Source organism: Synchiropus splendidus, chromosome 11, assembly GCF_027744825.2.
Source record: "Synchiropus splendidus isolate RoL2022-P1 chromosome 11, RoL_Sspl_1.0, whole genome shotgun sequence".
NCBI lineage: Eukaryota > Metazoa > Chordata > Actinopteri > Syngnathiformes > Callionymidae > Synchiropus > Synchiropus splendidus.
Window position 1 is genome coordinate 3,212,621 of NC_071344.1, and position 17,812 is coordinate 3,230,432.

At 44.4% G+C, this 17,812-nt stretch overlaps 1 protein-coding gene across 4 annotated transcripts in view; it reads left to right on the forward strand.

The window, feature by feature from the left end:
- Positions 1-380: 380 nt before the first annotated feature.
- pcdh11 (protocadherin 11) overlaps positions 381-17,812 on the forward strand; it is a 136,059-nt gene continuing 118,627 nt past the window's right edge. For all 4 annotated transcript variants that reach the window (XM_053879420.1, XM_053879421.1, XM_053879423.1 and 1 more), the window contains exons 1-3: positions 381-1,084; positions 6,060-6,641; positions 12,652-15,159. In XM_053879420.1, the coding sequence (XP_053735395.1) occupies positions 6,102-6,641; positions 12,652-15,159 (3,048 nt within the window). In that variant the 5' untranslated portion in view covers positions 381-1,084; positions 6,060-6,101. The remainder of the gene's footprint in view (positions 1,085-6,059; positions 6,642-12,651; positions 15,160-17,812) is intronic.

Consider the following 17,812-nt stretch of genomic DNA (forward strand, 5'->3'; position numbering starts at 1 on the left):
CATTCTCTCTCATCCAGCATGATAAGAGCTTGACCACGGCCTGCTGACACCCGGGGGAATCGTCTGGGAAGAAACCGGAGCTCATCGGGCGCTGCTGATACAGTGCAGCTCCTCCAGGGAAGAAACTTACTTGAGACTGGGCTCGGTATAAAAGTGAACAGTGCCCCCCTCTTGCCTTCAGATGGATTTCTTTGGGAGGGAGGCTGGCGCAAACAACTGAGGCGCCTGTGATCCACACTCCTCTCCATCCACCTCCAGTACATCTCAGCAGCGCAGTGCGGCTTTAAGAGGAGCGGGGCTCTTATCTGCTGCTGGCTCCTCCTTCCACATGATGTCAGTGGAAGGCTGAGCAAGAGGGAGAGAGCTGAGCAGAACTGAGAAACTGAGTTCATACAGTTCTACTGAGACATCCACAGCTTAGCAGACAGACACAGCGCGCCGCCTCATCCCGGCTGCTCCAAGTTCTGCTGCACTGAGGAGGCTTTACTTTCATCCAACTCCGCTGGGAGGAGCGCGCGATGCGATCTTTCCTTCCTCTGCTTTTTTTTTTTTTTTTTTCCTCCTCTCCAGATTTTGGACAAGCTCGAGACAGTTCGAACAAGTGGTTACTGTAGGGCGAAAGTGTCGTGTTTTCGGTCTGAATTTGCGCGCTGGGATTGAAGTTTTACGCATTTAGCCCGGCACACGTGCGCGCGCCCTCGGCACCAGCCGGTCCGATTCCTCTCCGCGTTAAAGTCAAAAAGAAAAGAAAAGAGACTGGTGGATCGATGCGAAGCCAAGACACCTGATGAGGAATTACAGCGCTGCTTTACAACTAAGTTAACCTGCCTTTTTTCCCCTCTCCCCACTCGCTCAAGAGGACTACCGTTTTTTTTAGCGCATGGATAAGTGCTTTGCCCCCTTTTTTATTTTGCTATTTTGTCATTTTTTAGCGGATAACATGTTGGTCTCAGATGAGGACTTGTAAGTCCTCGCTGCTTGAATCCAATCCATGGCACTTTTTTCCCCCTCCTCTTCTTCTTTTGGTAAATGAGTGATGCCTCCACGCAGAGGTTGAGTTCTCGTCGCAGACGAGCGAACACAGGTAAGATCCCTCCGAATAACCGGTTCGTGGATTGCGATCTGTGTATTGGCTGCGCGCGTTTGAGCGTGCGGAACTGTGTTCAACAAGCCGCTCTTTATGGCCCGTGTAAAATCCAATCGATATCCCGGTGCCGCCGTGGGCCATGGGTGTCTGCGCTCAAGTGCGGGAGCGACTGTGGACCAGGACCTGGAGAGCTGGACTCACCAGCGGACCGCTCTCCAATGTGGTGAATTTAGTGGCGCGCACCTGATGTGGCGCGCGGAGACGCCGGTCCGGGACGCAGCAGTCGTGACACCGCGCTCCTGGTCACGACTTTTTTTTTTTTTTTATTCCACTGAAAAACATAGATCCACTTCTCTTCCACTCCACTTCTCACCGCTGGTGTGCGCGAGGCTTTGCTGCGTGGGTGCGCGGTTCCTCGGTCCAACGCTCCACCAGTCACAGAGACTTCAGACTGGTCACACTCGAGAAACGATGTATAAACATGTCATCCAAAGCTTTCAGAAAGCACTTGAAGACAAGCTTAACGGCCCACATTCGTCTGACTTGTTTTCATAGATGAAAGATGCGACTGGAAAATGAATGCAATATAAATGAGAGTCATGCCAATGAAGCTCGTACAGCACCAAATGGTGGTGTTATTGAAGCCAATTCAGTCTTTCTAGGCATCATTATTAAGCCTAGTTGAATTTAAACCTCCATCTTCAGGCATTTCCACTGGAATTTCCTTGACATTTTCTGTTCGTTTCTAACCCAAAATTCCCACATAAAGTAGGTTTCCCCGGACAATAGGCTCCAAAATCATGAGTTGAAATGTGATTTTCGTCATGCTACGAATCAGAAACACACTGTACACGACTATGTGTATGATTGAAAAAGTACTGTCCACAAATATTGTTCAATAAAATGCTTCATTCCGAAGACACATTTATGCATTTATTTTTCAAAGGTATTACTGAGACCAGCTATTAGTCTTTTCCTCAAAATTACCAACCTACTGTAACTCACGCCCTGTGATGACCCCAGAATAAAGGAGTACTTCAGTTCCACTCTTTAGCTCATGTAAGACTTGTTGAACCACAGTGTAGACATCATGGATGGATTTGTGGTGTTGTATTTTTGCATTGTTCATCATTATTATATTGATATTTTCTCGGATGGTGCATGTGTTTAAGGTATTTTTTCTGTCTGCGTATTTATGGAATCTGCATAAATATGCAGACTTCTATTGGAACTCACTTCTTGGTATTTATTTCTGTATTACTCGAATACAAATACCTTAGAAGGCGACAGGGTGAAATTAAATCCCCGTCGTTGCGAGGGGTCATTCTGTTTGACCTTGGGTGTCATGTATTTGGAAGGTTAAATCAAGCAGTACTTTCCATCACTGTCAAAAGTAGACTTCTCATGGGTGCTTTGGTTAAAATAAATAATGGAATAAAACTGGTGCATCCTCTGTCACAGATGGAGCACCTTCCACCATGACAGTTAATAAACTTCAAATAGCATCAGCTTCACCCACTGGTCCTGCAGGTGAAGGTGGGAAGTGACAATACATAGTCCTGGATTCCTCGAATGGCTGCCGCTGCCTCTGAATTAAAACCGGAAGGATGGCCTGTCCGTCATATTGTCATGTAAAATGATCCGGCGCTGGCCTTTTCCTCCTCACTTGGTGTCTCCCATGAGAACCGCTAGCTGCTGGATTCAACTGCTGTCTCAAGCTCAAAATAGCATATGTGACGGCAGGTGAAATGTAAGTAAAAGAGACGTTTTGACTGACACCGAGGACTTATTTATTCCCTCCCCCTTCTGTTTTCCCCTCCAGAATAATGCCTCCTCTCACCTAGTGTGTGTCATGGACGGCTTTTCCTGAAAACAGGGTCGACCTCCCACTGAAAACTTCTATTCACGTGTTTAAATTTGCTACCAAACCCGATCACAATTGTTGCTGCTGCGTAGCTTTTGCAACTTTAGCTTCGTCTGTACAGTTATTGACTTAACTGTGAACTCAGTTACATTGAATTGAAAAGACAAAGTTCTTACAGATGGTAACTTTAAAACATTTCAAGGGTGTAAATCCAAATAAACCCCCCAAAAACTAGTCTATTATCAAGACTTTATTTCACCATATATTGTAAACAGACTTAAAAAGCAAAAGTATTGTGCTGTTGAACAAAAAAATGTTTTTTAGAACAGAAAATGGGGTTATTCACTTGTAATTCATGCGCAACACTGAAAGTAAAGAACTTTTCTAATAAAGAATGAATAAATAAATAATGTGATCATACTGAATTTCCACTTAAAGAAGGGATTTGCAACATATTTTCCTATTTGCAAGCCTATTTGTGAGTCAACACGGCGCCCTAAAGTGACCAAAACACCTGCTAACACAACGGTGGAGCTGCTATTGAAACTTCATGAATGGATTTCGGCCTCAGACTTGATGTTGGTCATCAGGGTAAAGCAACTGGTGAAGTCAAACAGAAGGAAACGCCTCCCGATCACTAACTGGTTTAATCGCATCAACGTCTCGACGCCTGGGAACAATCTTCCTCTTACATACGTGTTCCATGCGTAACCCTGAAATTGATCAATGTCAGCCCAGCTTTTCCGGCCCAACTGACTCATAATGAGTCTCGTGTGGCAGCTTTATCAGAGGCCTGAAAAGAAATCCGTCGAATAATTGTTGCTGATTCAAAAGAACCTTAATTAAATTCTTATTTTTACTCAGTTCCCTGGTGTCAGTCGGCTGTAAATGAATGTTGTTGCCTCTCGCGTGGGGGACCCCTGCAGAGCAGTTTAGATAGTCATATACCTTTTGCACATCATGATGTTTGACTCACGTAAATGAAAATTTCATAAAGGGAAAAAAAAAAAACGTTGCTGCTCCCTTGTCACTGCAGGTACTTTAATCAGGTTCCATGCATATGACATGAGGTGGCTGTCATACCTTGCTATTTTCTCGAGACAACATGCATCTGAAGGAGTCGCAAACAAGACGGACACGTATATTATGCATTAAATATGGCGCCCTCTAATAGCAAAGGGGAGGCAGCTTCATCATTAGAAGCACAGCAACACTGCATGACAAACTCTCAGAAAGTAAGGTAGCCACTTTACAGTGTAATATTGTTGGCTGAATCGCTGTTTAAAATGTGCTGGTGTGAAGATAACTACGCACGTAATGCCTTGCTGTCATCTGTCTGCAGCTATGAACGACAGTGATGGTGAAGAATAAAGCCTCAGTTGTGTCACTAGTTTAACAAGCTCACTGTAGCGTTTGTTGAGAGTTGAATTCAAGGAGGCCCAGCGACTGCTACTGAGTCTTGTTTTACAGCGAAATTATTGTGATGCTCTGGTCTTGTTGAGGGCCCCGTGGATTCTCCCCAGCACCGAAGCTTTGGAGGGGATGTGGACCAGCTGCAGTGCTGTAATCCCTGAATAGTTTTCAGAGTTCGCAACAGTTTTTGTCAACGTGTGGTGAAGGGGGACTTGCAGTGTCAGCACTCCCTCACCACCAGTCAGACTCCGCCTCCTCAGGTAGACCGCTAAGGAGGACACACCTCCCTTAATGGAAACAACACTTGTGCAGTGAAAATGATTGCGGACCGAATCCAGGGCCCATAGTTCCTGGTAGCATCTGGTGAAGGGGCTAAATATTTTTGTTTTCTTTGAGCTATTCCGATTTTCCACCCCATGACCACCTGACCTCGACTTTTTTTGAAGAATATGTTGAGTCTGATGAGTCATTCTATTCCAATGCAAGGATCCAACTGGTAAATATTTGCTTCTTTTTATTTAGGGTTTCTGTGATTTGCATTTCCCTGCTTTTGCCTTCAAACTGCCATAACAAATTACTGCCAAGAGGGTGTTGGACAGGATGAGGTTGCCACTTGTAATGTAGTACTTTATTTTTTACAAAATAAACTACAGTGTGATGCTGGGACAATACCACATACACTTGCAATGGGCCTGTTCTTTTCAGTTATTTTATCCCCCGAAATAAACACTGCTCAACTCCAGTGTGTTTTAAAATTCTCCGAGCCGTTTAACAGACAAAAATCATTGTCGTCAGGTTAAAAGAAACAATTATCTGGTTCCAAGAATGGCCCATTGAATAAATGGCTTCTCAACATGCGCTGGCAGGCGACACGAGGCAACTTCAACAGAATTGAAAGGACAAAGTGGCGTAGTGGCGCTTCTCTTACTGGCAGAGAAGTTGTTTCATCGTCTTCCAATGACCTACTTTGGTCTTGGCACTTGGTGATGCTGCCCTTTGGCAGGATATGACATATAAAACAATTAAAACAGTTTGTTGAATTACAACATGAAGTAAACTGGTGCTTGACACCACACGGACTCGAGGTGGACAATTCTGTGTGACAACAAAACTAGATTTATTTTGTTTTTTTAAATACAAAAATGCCAGGGATGATCCTTTTAGACATCACGGACCGCTTGAGCTTACTGAGAAAGCTCCAAATAAACGTATTATTCCGAATATTTTCCACTGGTGGCGCACTGAACAACAGATTTAGCAATGCTATCCTCTTCGGCTGCGCTCTCTCCAAACAGTGCTGTTAACACACTCGATGTTTACACACATGGCCGTTCATGAAATATTTGTGAGCTCAATTGTTTACATTCAGAACAAATGAGGCTCTCCATTAATAGATGCCGTCAAGTGGCGCAGTGCTGTGTCTCTGTGTTAGAACGGCTCTGAGCAAAGTAGGAATATGAAGCGCAGTTAATGAAAATATAATGGCTCTGATCGCACCGGAGGCAATATATGTGTGGATGGACTCTTGTAGCTGACAGACAGGACTGAACTGTGCGGAGATGTGAAGTATTGCACTTGAAATGACTATTGGATTTGGGTTTTTTTAAGAACAGATTTATGCAACGGTACTGGCGTTGAATGTATGTCTGGAATGATATTGACCAAGTGGCTGCTCTCCCTGTCTGTCTTCAACAGGATTGCTGCTGTAGTGAAGTGACGCTGCGCCCACGTTCTAGTATGAACTTAACAAGTCAAGCTCATGTACTGGTGGTTTTGCTCGCCAGCCTGGTCCTTCTATGCCGGGCCCAGGAGAGAGACTACACCATCAAAGAGGAGCAGCCCGAGAATGTCCGCATCGGGAACCTTCGCCGAGACCTGGACCTCAACCTGGACCCCAACATCCGACTGTCCTCGCCGCTGCAGTTCAAGCCCGTGTACAAAACTGGAGATGTGCCTTTGGTGCGAGTGGAGCCCAACACCGGCGAGATCTTTACCACCAATCACAAGATCGACAGGGAGAAGCTGTGCTCCGGCGTTTTCGGGGAGAAACGCTGCTACTATGAAATTGAAGTGGCTGTCTTGCCTGATGAAATTTTTCGCTTGGTCAAGATCCGCTTCCTCATAGAGGACGTGAACGACAATGCTCCCCTTTTCCAGTCCACGGTGATAAACATCTCCATCCCTGAAAACACGGCCATCAACACGCGATATCCAGTGCCCTCGGCGTTCGACCCCGATGTTGGGATCAATGGGATTCAGCATTATGAACTGGTAAAGGTGAGCATGACCTACATTTGAAACCACACCTCATTTGTTTTGATGCCTTAAAGAAATCCTTCAACATATCCACATAGCTCAGAAGTTGTAGCAAACAATCCCTGTTAAAGACTGAGGTGTTTAACTCAAGGCCTGTGTACCAAACCCGACCCACTAGGTCAGTACTTGCGGCCCGGGAGAACGTGAAATGAAGTTACTTTTTGAAGCCAAGATTGACGAAAAACTAGTCAGCTTGGTTTAGATTTCTATTCACACTTGTTCTGACACTGGAGAAAATATAGAAGAAAGAAGGCAAAAGAGCAAAGAGGCTGTACGCTTATGTTTCTTGGTGTAAAGCTGGATCAGGTGTTTTGAGGTAGAGTTGGTTGGGAAGAGGATTTTGGGGCTGAAATTGTCGCATCCCATCAACCTTTACATTTCCTGTGCAAACACTGACAGGTTGACTAGTAAGCAACATGAATACTGTCTGACCTGGGTTTAAAGTTTTGCACCCTGCTTGACTGAGTTGCACACAATTATTGAACAAAAAATAAACCTTTATTGCCTCTCAAAAATAAATTCAAAGCAAATGTCAAATGATTAGACACATTTTTTAAAAAGATTACTGATTATTTCAATCTTCTGTCATTACTAACATGGCAAACGTGTGACTTGAAATGCTACATAACTATTTTTTTGTCACTATTACATCACTTCATTTGTGTTCAAAACTGAACTCGACGTTTTTATCTTTTCATTGTATGATATATGGCGCCCAGGAAGTCGTCATCCATTCATAACACGTGCAAACAAACAGATCAACCAACAACCAAACGGTTATATGAGCATGAATTAATGAAAATATTATTTGATTCAGTGCAAGAGAAGCATGCTAGCAACATAAATGACTGAACTATGGTGCCAACATCAGCTCCTTTTTTTAAAACGCCTCAGTTTTCCTAAAAAGAAACAAACACCGGATGGCAGTTAAAAACAATGATGAGCTCATAAGAACAGTATAAACATGTCTTTTTATCCAGCGTGGTCAGACTCTGTGTTGCATGGAAGCTAAACCTGCTCCTGACAGAATTTACTAAACACTCTCATTGCCATATCAGGAAGCGTTGACCAGATTTATCCCTTAAAACCTTAAAAAAGAAAGCCTCTTCCAGACCCGTTAAACTGGGCTGTTGGAAGTCATGCCTTTATGTGAGTCAATAAATACAACTGCAGCTGTGCATTTAAATAAATGGTATTCCAGATAATGAATCGACTGTTTGCTTGTAGAAGCAAGAGTAACTGTGGGCAAACCAATTAAAATATAATGTCTGGAAGAAATGTATTATCATGTAATTATAATCCCTATTGGTATTCACCTCAGTGCTGCTGATATGAGAGCGCTAAAGGGTGCATTTTCTGGAGAGGAAATTGTCTCCAGCATGTTCAGTGTGTGACCCTTCACACCACTGAGGAAGAGCTGGTTGAGTTGTGTTTTAGAGGAGTTCCGCATTTAGAGTTTGTCTCACATTGGTGGACGTTGGAATATGGATGATTGTCTAGTTTAACTCCAGCTCTCCTCCATTAAAATGGCAGGCTGTCCGTTATTGTTTATTTCACTTTTGTGAATGATAAAATGCTCCATTTGTTCTTGCCAGCAAATAAAGAGGTTCGACTTTCGGTCAATAGTTGGAAATTCCCTTCACCGCTGAAGTGTTTTACATGAGGTGGAAGTGGAATTTCGCATTTCAGCATTAATTTCCCACCGTGGGTTAAATGTGCTGATCACATCCAAACCACGCAGTCGACGTTACATAATGCATTATGCTAATATAAGGTTGGCGCCGTATTAAGGAAAGTTATTCTTCATTATTTAATGGGTACACTGTTAATATGCTGCGCAATCCTCCACCTTGGCCTAATAAATTTCGACCTAAAAACTAGGATAATGCCATGCATTCTTCACTTGGAGCCAAGGTGACGTCGGAGAAAGGATGAATATTGAATATGACAAATGAATTGTGATTAAAGAGGGAAGGCAGGCACTCTTGAGAGAAGCCTGAATATCATAAATAGAGCGAGAGTAAAGATTTCTCAGCCCTTGTGGAAGCACCACAAGCGAACGCTGGGTTCAAGTGATGAGCCCCGTAGATGTCAGATCGATTTACATTTTTAAAGACTCTCCCCACTGCCAAATCCGGCACAATGTCCTGAATTGTTCATGCTCAGAAAACCAGCAAGCAAGGATGTGCTCATGATGATGATCATCTACAATCATTCTCTTTGTCGTTTCCACAATACGGAGCTTGCTAGAAACCTCTGTCTGGGATGGGGTTGCATTATCTTCGCCTGGAAATGCTCCTTGGCAGCGCATCCCAGACTTAGTGCTTCTCATTATATCCTCATTGTGCTCGAGATTAATTTTCCATCCCTGGTTCCGTATGAGCAAAACTCTGGAATTAAGAAAGTTGGTTGCGGTTTCAACCTTTTGGTGTATTTAGTCCCTAAAGTGGAGGAGAGATCCAAAGATTGAGTGAGGAAGGAGCGTGCAGGCGTGTCCGAGAATAGCACTGACCACTGAGCTCCCCTTGGACTCCCTTTGTACGCGCCTGGGAGAAACAGAGTGGTGGTTTACATGCCTCTCTTTTGTCGAGAAGGCCGTGGTGGTCAATACCGTACGTATGGCATATTGATCTGGATCTCGACCTCGACTTGTCGCCCCCAAAAAACATGAATTTTAATGATTCCGCCGCATCTCTTTTGGAAGGAAGATTACATGTATTTGATTGTTCCCGGCCATTTCTCAAACACCGCGCACATTTGTTTATTTCCGTGGAAATGTCATCCGAGTTGGGAAATCTGCTAAATCACCCCAACTGCAGAAAAGGCATCCCTAAGATAAGGCCAAGGTCAGAAAAGCAATCACATGCATGGATGGAAGACAATCCCCCCCCACCACCAAAGCAGATTCATTCATGTTCTATATTCAGAGGGTAAGAGAGGCCAACAAGGAATGCAATCCATTTGGAGTGGGGCCTGTCCTGGACGGAACTTTTCTCTCTTCACCCTCAGTTTTGCTTGGATTCATGATAGTTTTGTTCCATGGGACTTTATTTGCTCCTGAGAAGAGTCAAGAGTCATGAATGACGTCATGGAAAATGCTTGCTTTAGTAAATACAGGCCCCGTTCTGTTATTATTGCGAGGATAACAGGGTTCCTCCCCATGACTTCTTTAGAGGAAAAAATGCATCATACGATTGAAAGGTCCTTCAAACTTTTCCAACAAATGTGAGCCAGTCAAACATCAAGCATCTCCAAAGAAAGTACATTATGTCTCACCAAATATGCACATTCACCATGCAATACTGCACTTCACATTCAAGGTGGAATGATGCAGCACTCATATTTGTTTGGTTTACTATTCAGTAAAACTATATTTATGATACATACAGCATACTTATACTATATTTACAAGTGAATATAAATGTGCCAATGCAATAATATTAAACATCAAATTCATCGTTGTTGGTATGAGACCTGCTATCAATAAAATAAACTTGCCCATGCAAGGGTTTTTTTCCTTCTCTGTTTTAATTCATTATTTTATTTTTAATGATGACATCATACTTGTTATTCATTGGGCAACTTCATAGTACATGTAACTCACTATTAATGATATACTTGTATCACGTTCAGTCACAACATCCTATGTCGTCATTTTGTAAGAACCTGTTGATGCAACATCAGGACATACCAATCGAAATTATTTGACTAGGGACGAAAACTGTGAAGAAAAAAAAAAAAACGTACTCAACAATAAGTGTTTATTGCTGCCGTTTTAAGTTGTTGGTTTTATACAGTCTGAACTTTCTTCGGTAATCCTCTTTTTTAGCAGCGGGATACTTCTTTATTTAGATTTTTTTCTGGAAAAACAACTGAGAAAATAGAGATGCAGCACAGCAAGTAGTCATCCATTAAACGCTCTATAGTCTTGTGGTGTCAGAATTCCATCTATAAGAATGTAAAAACATTTTCTTCAAAGATTCTTTTCAACATTTTCCTACACAGCTGTTGAATTTACAGTTGACTGATTTGGCCTGTTATTTAGTTCATTTATTAATGTAATGTGTTGTCAAATCACTGCTTGCTATGAAGAGAATATACATTTGGAATTCAGTGTTTACTGATGTACACTACCTTGTTTAGCTTGCGCAAACACATGGAACTTGTTTGGGATTATTTTTTTATGTTATAGGTTCACAATTTTTCTCTGATGCTAAATGTCAAAATCCTATCGAGGGATTATGCACACGTTCTGCTCTTCATGTGCATTATCATGTAATGACACGAGTTTGAATTCTGCCTTTACCCGATCCATGCCAAGACTGTGTGGCTCTGCTCTCCATGCATCATTGGGTGGTTTGATTTACGGCAGAAACCTTGCAATTATTCCGAGAGAAAAAAAAAAAAAAGTCATCCCACAACAATAAAGTGCCCTGATCCCATCCTTATCACCTCGGTGACTTTTGGCACTGTACTGTGGACTGAACGCAACTCATCCAGGTTGAGGCTGACAGGTGTGATGACAGAATGGGGTATAGTACAATGTGCTCACTTAGCCGGCTTTGTCCTTGCTCAGCCGCAGGCTTCCAGCTCGTGATTCATGTTCGAATTTGGCCTTTTCTTAGCCTGCTCTTAGATCTTATCACAATCCACCAGACTAATTTTGCATTCAGGAGGATGCGCCGCCTGAGAGATAGCTCTCTCAGACTTATTGAAATGCACTCAGTGCTGTCTTGTCAGCTGTAAAACTGTGCAAAACCAAGACAAAAGCATAGAGGAAATGCAAGATCATAAATCACCCTGCAACATTCCCTTTGACACATGCTAACTCTTCATTCCACTATTTACAACCAGCTTTGCCAATTTCCGAACCGTATGCAGATTCTAAGCTTCGGCTCTATTTGACTGCGTGGATGGTGAAGGCTTTTTTTTTTTTTTTTTTTTTTTTTTTTTTAGCATCACCACGAATAGCTGCGATGATTGAATAAAAACGTCTGCCTTCCTATACAGTATCATTTTGCTCGACATGCTCTTCCCCCCGTGACTTTTTCTTGCCAGTTGAATCCCTAAACTGAGGGTCGAGCTGATCATTGCAGCAGGCTTGGCTGCTGTGAGTAGTTCTGTCAATCACTGGAATGTGTACAACATTTCCTCAGCAAGCAATTTTTCAGAGTACACAATAATTTACATGCTGCAGCTGCGTGTTCCCTCGTGTCAGCTACAGCACGGCGCTGGCACAAGCGTGGCTCAAGATTCGAAAACCTTCGAGGAGTCTGGCGCTCGCAGTTTGGTAGAAAAAAAAAGGTTTCCTTGAACGAGGAGAATGTATATATCTTAATCTCATTTGATAGCTGTGCTGAGACACAGTAATCTTTTCCAACATTATGTGCGGCATGAAGCTTATCTCTGTAAAGAGGATGCTTTCCCTTGTTTTACCATGAAACTGCTTCTGACTGGGAGAGCTTCAAAGGGCTTCTTTGTTTCATAATGTGCATGCAGCTCATTCATAGGCTTGATCCCCTCTTTATTTCCTCCCCCTCACCCTCTCTCCATCTCTCTCTTACTTTCCCTCCTTTCATCTTTATTTTTTCTCCAGAGCTACGTATGTATCAAATCCTCCATTGCCATGTTTCAATTTTGGGTTGAAGAAAAGGACTCAGCATGCATGGCTCTGCTGTCTCGGACAGTTTTTGGACGTCCGTACGAGCAGTGTTTAAATGGCGTAATCCAACTGCAGTATATTTAATATTCAGCCACTCAGTCTGGAGGAAACATAAGACATTTGAATGGATGTTTTCATCACTGATACTTACGGGTCCGTTTGAGCTATTTTTTGTACCGAAAAGCAACTATGTCAATTTCAAATTCAGTCATTTAATACCAGTTCTGTCAATGGCAGCATCAAAAATGGCCCTTTTTTAATGTACGTGGAACTGATGAACGTCACTGAACAACTGAATTTGTTTTACAGAGCGTTGGCGAATTCGGGCTGGACATCATCGAGACCCCCGAGGGTGACAAGTGGCCACAGCTCATTGTTCAGCAGAACCTGGATCGAGAGCAGAAAGACACCTTTGTGATGAAGATCAAGGTGGAGGACGGCGGCAACCCTCCCAAATCCAGCACCGCCATCCTCCAGGTCACGATCTCCGACGTCAACGACAACCGACCCGTTTTCAAGGACAGTGAGTTGGAGGTCATGGTACCGGAGAATGCTCCCATGGGAACGTCGGTCGTTCAGCTTCACGCCACGGATGCTGACCTTGGTTCCAACGCGCAGATTCACTTCGCCTTCAGCAACCAGGTTTCCGCATCTACCAAGCGCCACTTTGCCATCGACGGCACGACTGGACTGATCACTGTGAAGCAACCGCTGGACAGGGAGCTCACCCCGGTGCACAAACTCATCGTCCTCGCCAGCGATGGCAGCTCCACGCCGTCCCGAGCGACGGTGATTGTGAATGTCACGGACGTGAACGACAACGTTCCCTCCATAGACACCCGCTACATCATCAACTTGGTCAACGGAACTGTACTCCTGTCTGAAAATGCGCCACTTAACACCAAAATAGCTCTGATCACTGTCACCGATAAGGACGCCGATCTGTACGGTAAAGTCGCCTGCTACACTGATCACGATGTTCCATTTCGGCTAAAGCCCGTCTTCAACGATCAGTTCTTACTGGAGACAGCTGCCCCACTCGATTATGAGATGACTCGAGAATATGCCATTAAGATAGTGGCCTCTGATAGGGGGACTCCTCCCCTGAACACTTCTGCCATGGTTCTAATTAAAATCAAGGACGAGAACGATAATGCTCCCGTCTTCCCCCAGCCCGAAATCCAACTCTCCATACCAGAGAACAATGACCCCTCCACACAGCTAATAAAGCTCAGCGCCACGGATGCGGACAGCGGACACAATTCGGAGATCATTTATACGCTGGGCCCCGATGCGCCGGACGGCTTCAACATAGACCGGCGCTCAGGAATCCTCTCTGTCGGCAAGCGACTGGACAGAGAAAAGCGGGAGAGATACGCCTTCACTGTTATAGCGAGAGATAACGGCTCCACGTCTTTACAGAGCAATGTCACTGTCAAACTCATTGTCCAGGATCTGAATGACAACAGCCCGGCTTTCACGCACCCCGAGTACAATTTTTATGTCCCTGAAAACCTGCCGCTCTATGGCACCGTCGGCCTTATCACAGTGACGGATGCTGACGCAGGAGATAACGCCGTGGTCACGTTGTCCATTTTGAATGGGAAAGACAATTTCATCATTGACCCCCAAACTGGCGTGATCAAACCCAATATCACCTTTGACAGGGAGCAGCAGAGCTCCTACACGTTCATGGTGAAGGCAGTGGATGCAGGACAACCGGCCAGCTCCTCCTACGCTAAGGTGACTATTAACGTAGTGGACGTCAACGACAATCGTCCCGTGTTCGTCATCCCGTCGTCTAACTATTCCTACGACCTGGTGAGGACCACCACCACCCCGGGGGCTGTGGTCACAAGGGTGTTTGCCATTGACAATGACACAGGTATGAATGCGGAATTGCATTATAGCATTCTCAGCAACATCATCATCACGTCTCGGGTCTCTCCGCGAGGCTTGTTTGCCATCGACAAAACAACGGGTAACATAACACTGCAGGAGAAAATAATGTCAGCTGACCAGGGGCTGCATCGGCTGGTGGTGAAGGTGAAAGATCTGGGCCAACCCGAGTCATTACATGCCATCGCACTGATTCACCTGTTTGTCAATGACACTGTGTCAAACGCCACTTTCATCCAAGAGCAGCTGCGGAAGAGCATGGAGACCCCCTTGGATCGTAACATCGGGGACAGTGAGGTCGCCCCCCAAGCCAATGGATACGTGATTGTCGTCATTGCCATCATAGCGGGAACGATGACCGTCATATTGGTGATATTTGTGACTGCTTTGGTGCGCTGCCGACAGACACCCAGACACAAGGTGGTGCAGAAAGGCAAGCAAAGTGGGGAGTGGGTCTCGCCCAACCAAGAGAACCGTCAAATCAAGAAAAAGAAGAAGCGAAAGAAGCGCTCCCCGAAGAGCCTCCTCTTGAACTTTGTCACCATCGATGAGTCTAAGACTGATGACCCAACCCACGAGCACGTGAACGGCACGCTTGATCTCCCTGTGGAGCTGGAGGAGCAAACGATGGGAAAGTACAACTGGGCCACGACGCCCACCACTTTTAAACCTGACAGCCCAGACTTAGCCAAGCATTACAAGTCGGCGTCACCTCAGCCTACATTTCAAATCAAACCAGAGACTCCAGTGGCACCAAAAAAGCACCATGTCATCCAGGAGCTGCCTTTGGACAACACATTCGTGGTGGGCTGTGACTCACTTTCCAAGTGTTCGTCGACTAGCTCCGACCCGTACAGTGTCTCAGAGTGCAGCTGTCAGGGGGGATTCAAGACCGCAGGGCAAATCGCCACCCGACAGGTAATTCATGACTTCCTTTTTAAACCCACCCACACTAGTCCCCACTCATACGCCCCGTGCTATACTGTGGAAGGAGTCGTAGAAGTAGGAAGGTGGAAGCATGCAGCCCGGGGATTTGATTTCACACACTACATGGATGCCTCTTGAAACGTACCGCTATTAACCCGGAAAAGGGTTCAATTGCTTTTGATTGACTTCACTTCCTAGTCAGCCCTAGTCAGCCAAACAATAACACCAGTCCAGTTTTGGTTTTAGTTCAGACTAAACTGAAGGGTCTTTTGGCAGGTAGCCTTTTATGAGAGTCAAAAATAAGTGGCTCTTGCCTGGCGATTTATTTGAGGGCCGAATGAGATTTTCAACAAATTTATTAGACAAACACTATTCAGGAAGAATATATATATATATATATATATTTTGCGGCTCATTTTCCCCACTATTCTTGACTCCAAAGATATTTACAAAAGACAGTAAACAAGCCCAGGTGGCCAAGTGCCCACATCATATTTGGACTCATATTCATGCGTTTGCCAGCCAGGTATTGTGGGACAGGAGCTGGATTGAATGCCAGTGGACCGAAAAGGGTGTGTGGTTCCATAAGAGATATGTGCCAAATGCGAAGTGCCCCAATAAATAAAAGCTGGCAAGGGAAATAAAAGTAAATCAGAGGTAAAGAGAGGTGGCCTTGCTCAGGGCTGACAGCCAGAGCACAGCGCTATGGGGAAGACTGAGTATTGCTCTGGGCGGGGAGGGGGGTCAGTGAGATCAAGGTGACGCACAGCCTTGAGACCAATATACTTAAACGCCAAGGGAGCACTAGTCCATAAAAAGCCTGCCAAGGCGATGCTGCATTTAGTAGAAAAATGCCTCTCTGTAATGACCCCAATTATTGTTATAAATGGTATATGTAGATAGCTTGCTGTTCTAAAGCGCACACTGACATCACTGTTCCAAATACACGCGGAGTGTTGTTTCATTTTTTCCAATGACTGCGGTGGCGCTGTGCACATTTATCTGTCTGTATTGACCTGTTGGTGAAATGGGTGTCGAACACGTTGTCTCCGACGGCATCTCTTTTTCACTGCTCGGCTCTGTCTTTGTTGTGTTGGTTTTCATTTTCATCACAATTATCGACCGCCTCACGCTCACTTTTGGCTTGAGTTTCACCATATTGCATCAATCATTAACTGTTTGATGAGCTTTTTATTTTTGTCTGTACCCTCGTGTCGCACACAGTGTCTGTTTTTTTCTTTTTTTCTCATTCTGAAACTTGATTTTGCATCGCCTCCAGTGTGCTTCTGTGTGACATCCAGCAAGCGTAGCAAATTCCTCATGGCATAGTTTTGGTAAATGACTCTTGATCCCATGAAGCATTATGCTTGGGATAATTTATGAAGACACCCACGCCGAGTGGATAGTCATTCCCTTCCACCACCTTTCATGTGAGACCATGGTGAGCCGCTATGCTCTGCCACGGTGTGTTAGGAATAAGCCCATTAAAAGCACTTGGTACTCAAGATGGAATTCTGAACTCCGGAGTTGTGGAAAGGATTCCACCATAATGCTTCTCACGTGTGACCTGAGATAAACCACTGTTCACTGTAACCTTCAAATCATATTAAAATCGGCACCTTTCATTGCATTTAGTCGGGTGGCAAATTGAAGTGGCGCAGTATGTATAGAAGGCGGCGTTAGAAAACACGCACACTCAAAGGTGTAAGGCGTGAAGATGCTCAGTGGGAACAGAGGTTCATTCAGTGCTGTACAAGATTAGCAATTCATAAAAGAATATGATTAACATCATTTGGTTATGCTCAGGAGATAGGAATATAAATCTATATTATATTTTATGTTTCGCGATTTCAGCGCTTGCAAATCAATTTCCTTTATATCCGTCTTATCGCAGGGTATTAGACTGTTTGTCGAGGCAATTTGAAATCTGCTTGTCGTTGAGCGGAGAGTCACTGGATGACATTTTTTTTTTTCTCTCTCTCTTTTTTTAATCTGCCCCGAGCAAAAGAAGAAGTAAAAATAAATAAATAAAATGACGTTTGTAGTTGAATCAAGGTCAGCTCAACTGTTTCCATGGCCTTTACATATCTGATGAAGACAAGGCTACAGAGAGCCCAGACTTGTCCCGCCATATGTCCTGGTTACCCAGCGGATGCAGCCTCTTTCTGGCTTCACACAAGCATGATTGTGAAATTCATACCTCAGGTCCGCGTTGCTTTCATGTCGAATATCAATTGTCAGTCAAAATAGTTCCATTTCAGTGTATTTATGGGAGTAAGTAGGCCGTTGGTTCCAGCCCCATTTGGCGATCCACATTTGACAGTGAGGTTGACAAATGGTTTGAAACACCTCAAGGGGCTGCAAAACTTTCGCCCAACAGAAATGGAATCTTTCATCTTATTTGATGCAGTCAACCCCCCATAAAAGTAGTGATACACCTTGACTGAATTGAGTTAAGAAGAGTGCCATGGGTTTGGATGAAACTGGTCGGTGCCTTGACAAACATAATACACAAATGAATTCGGCATCAGTCTTTGCTGCGAAGGGAAACACTGGCTCATGACTGTGAGTGTCCGTCATTGACTCTTGTTTTTGTTGGCTCATCACATCTGTACTCTGTGTGCCATGCTAACGCTGCTCACGT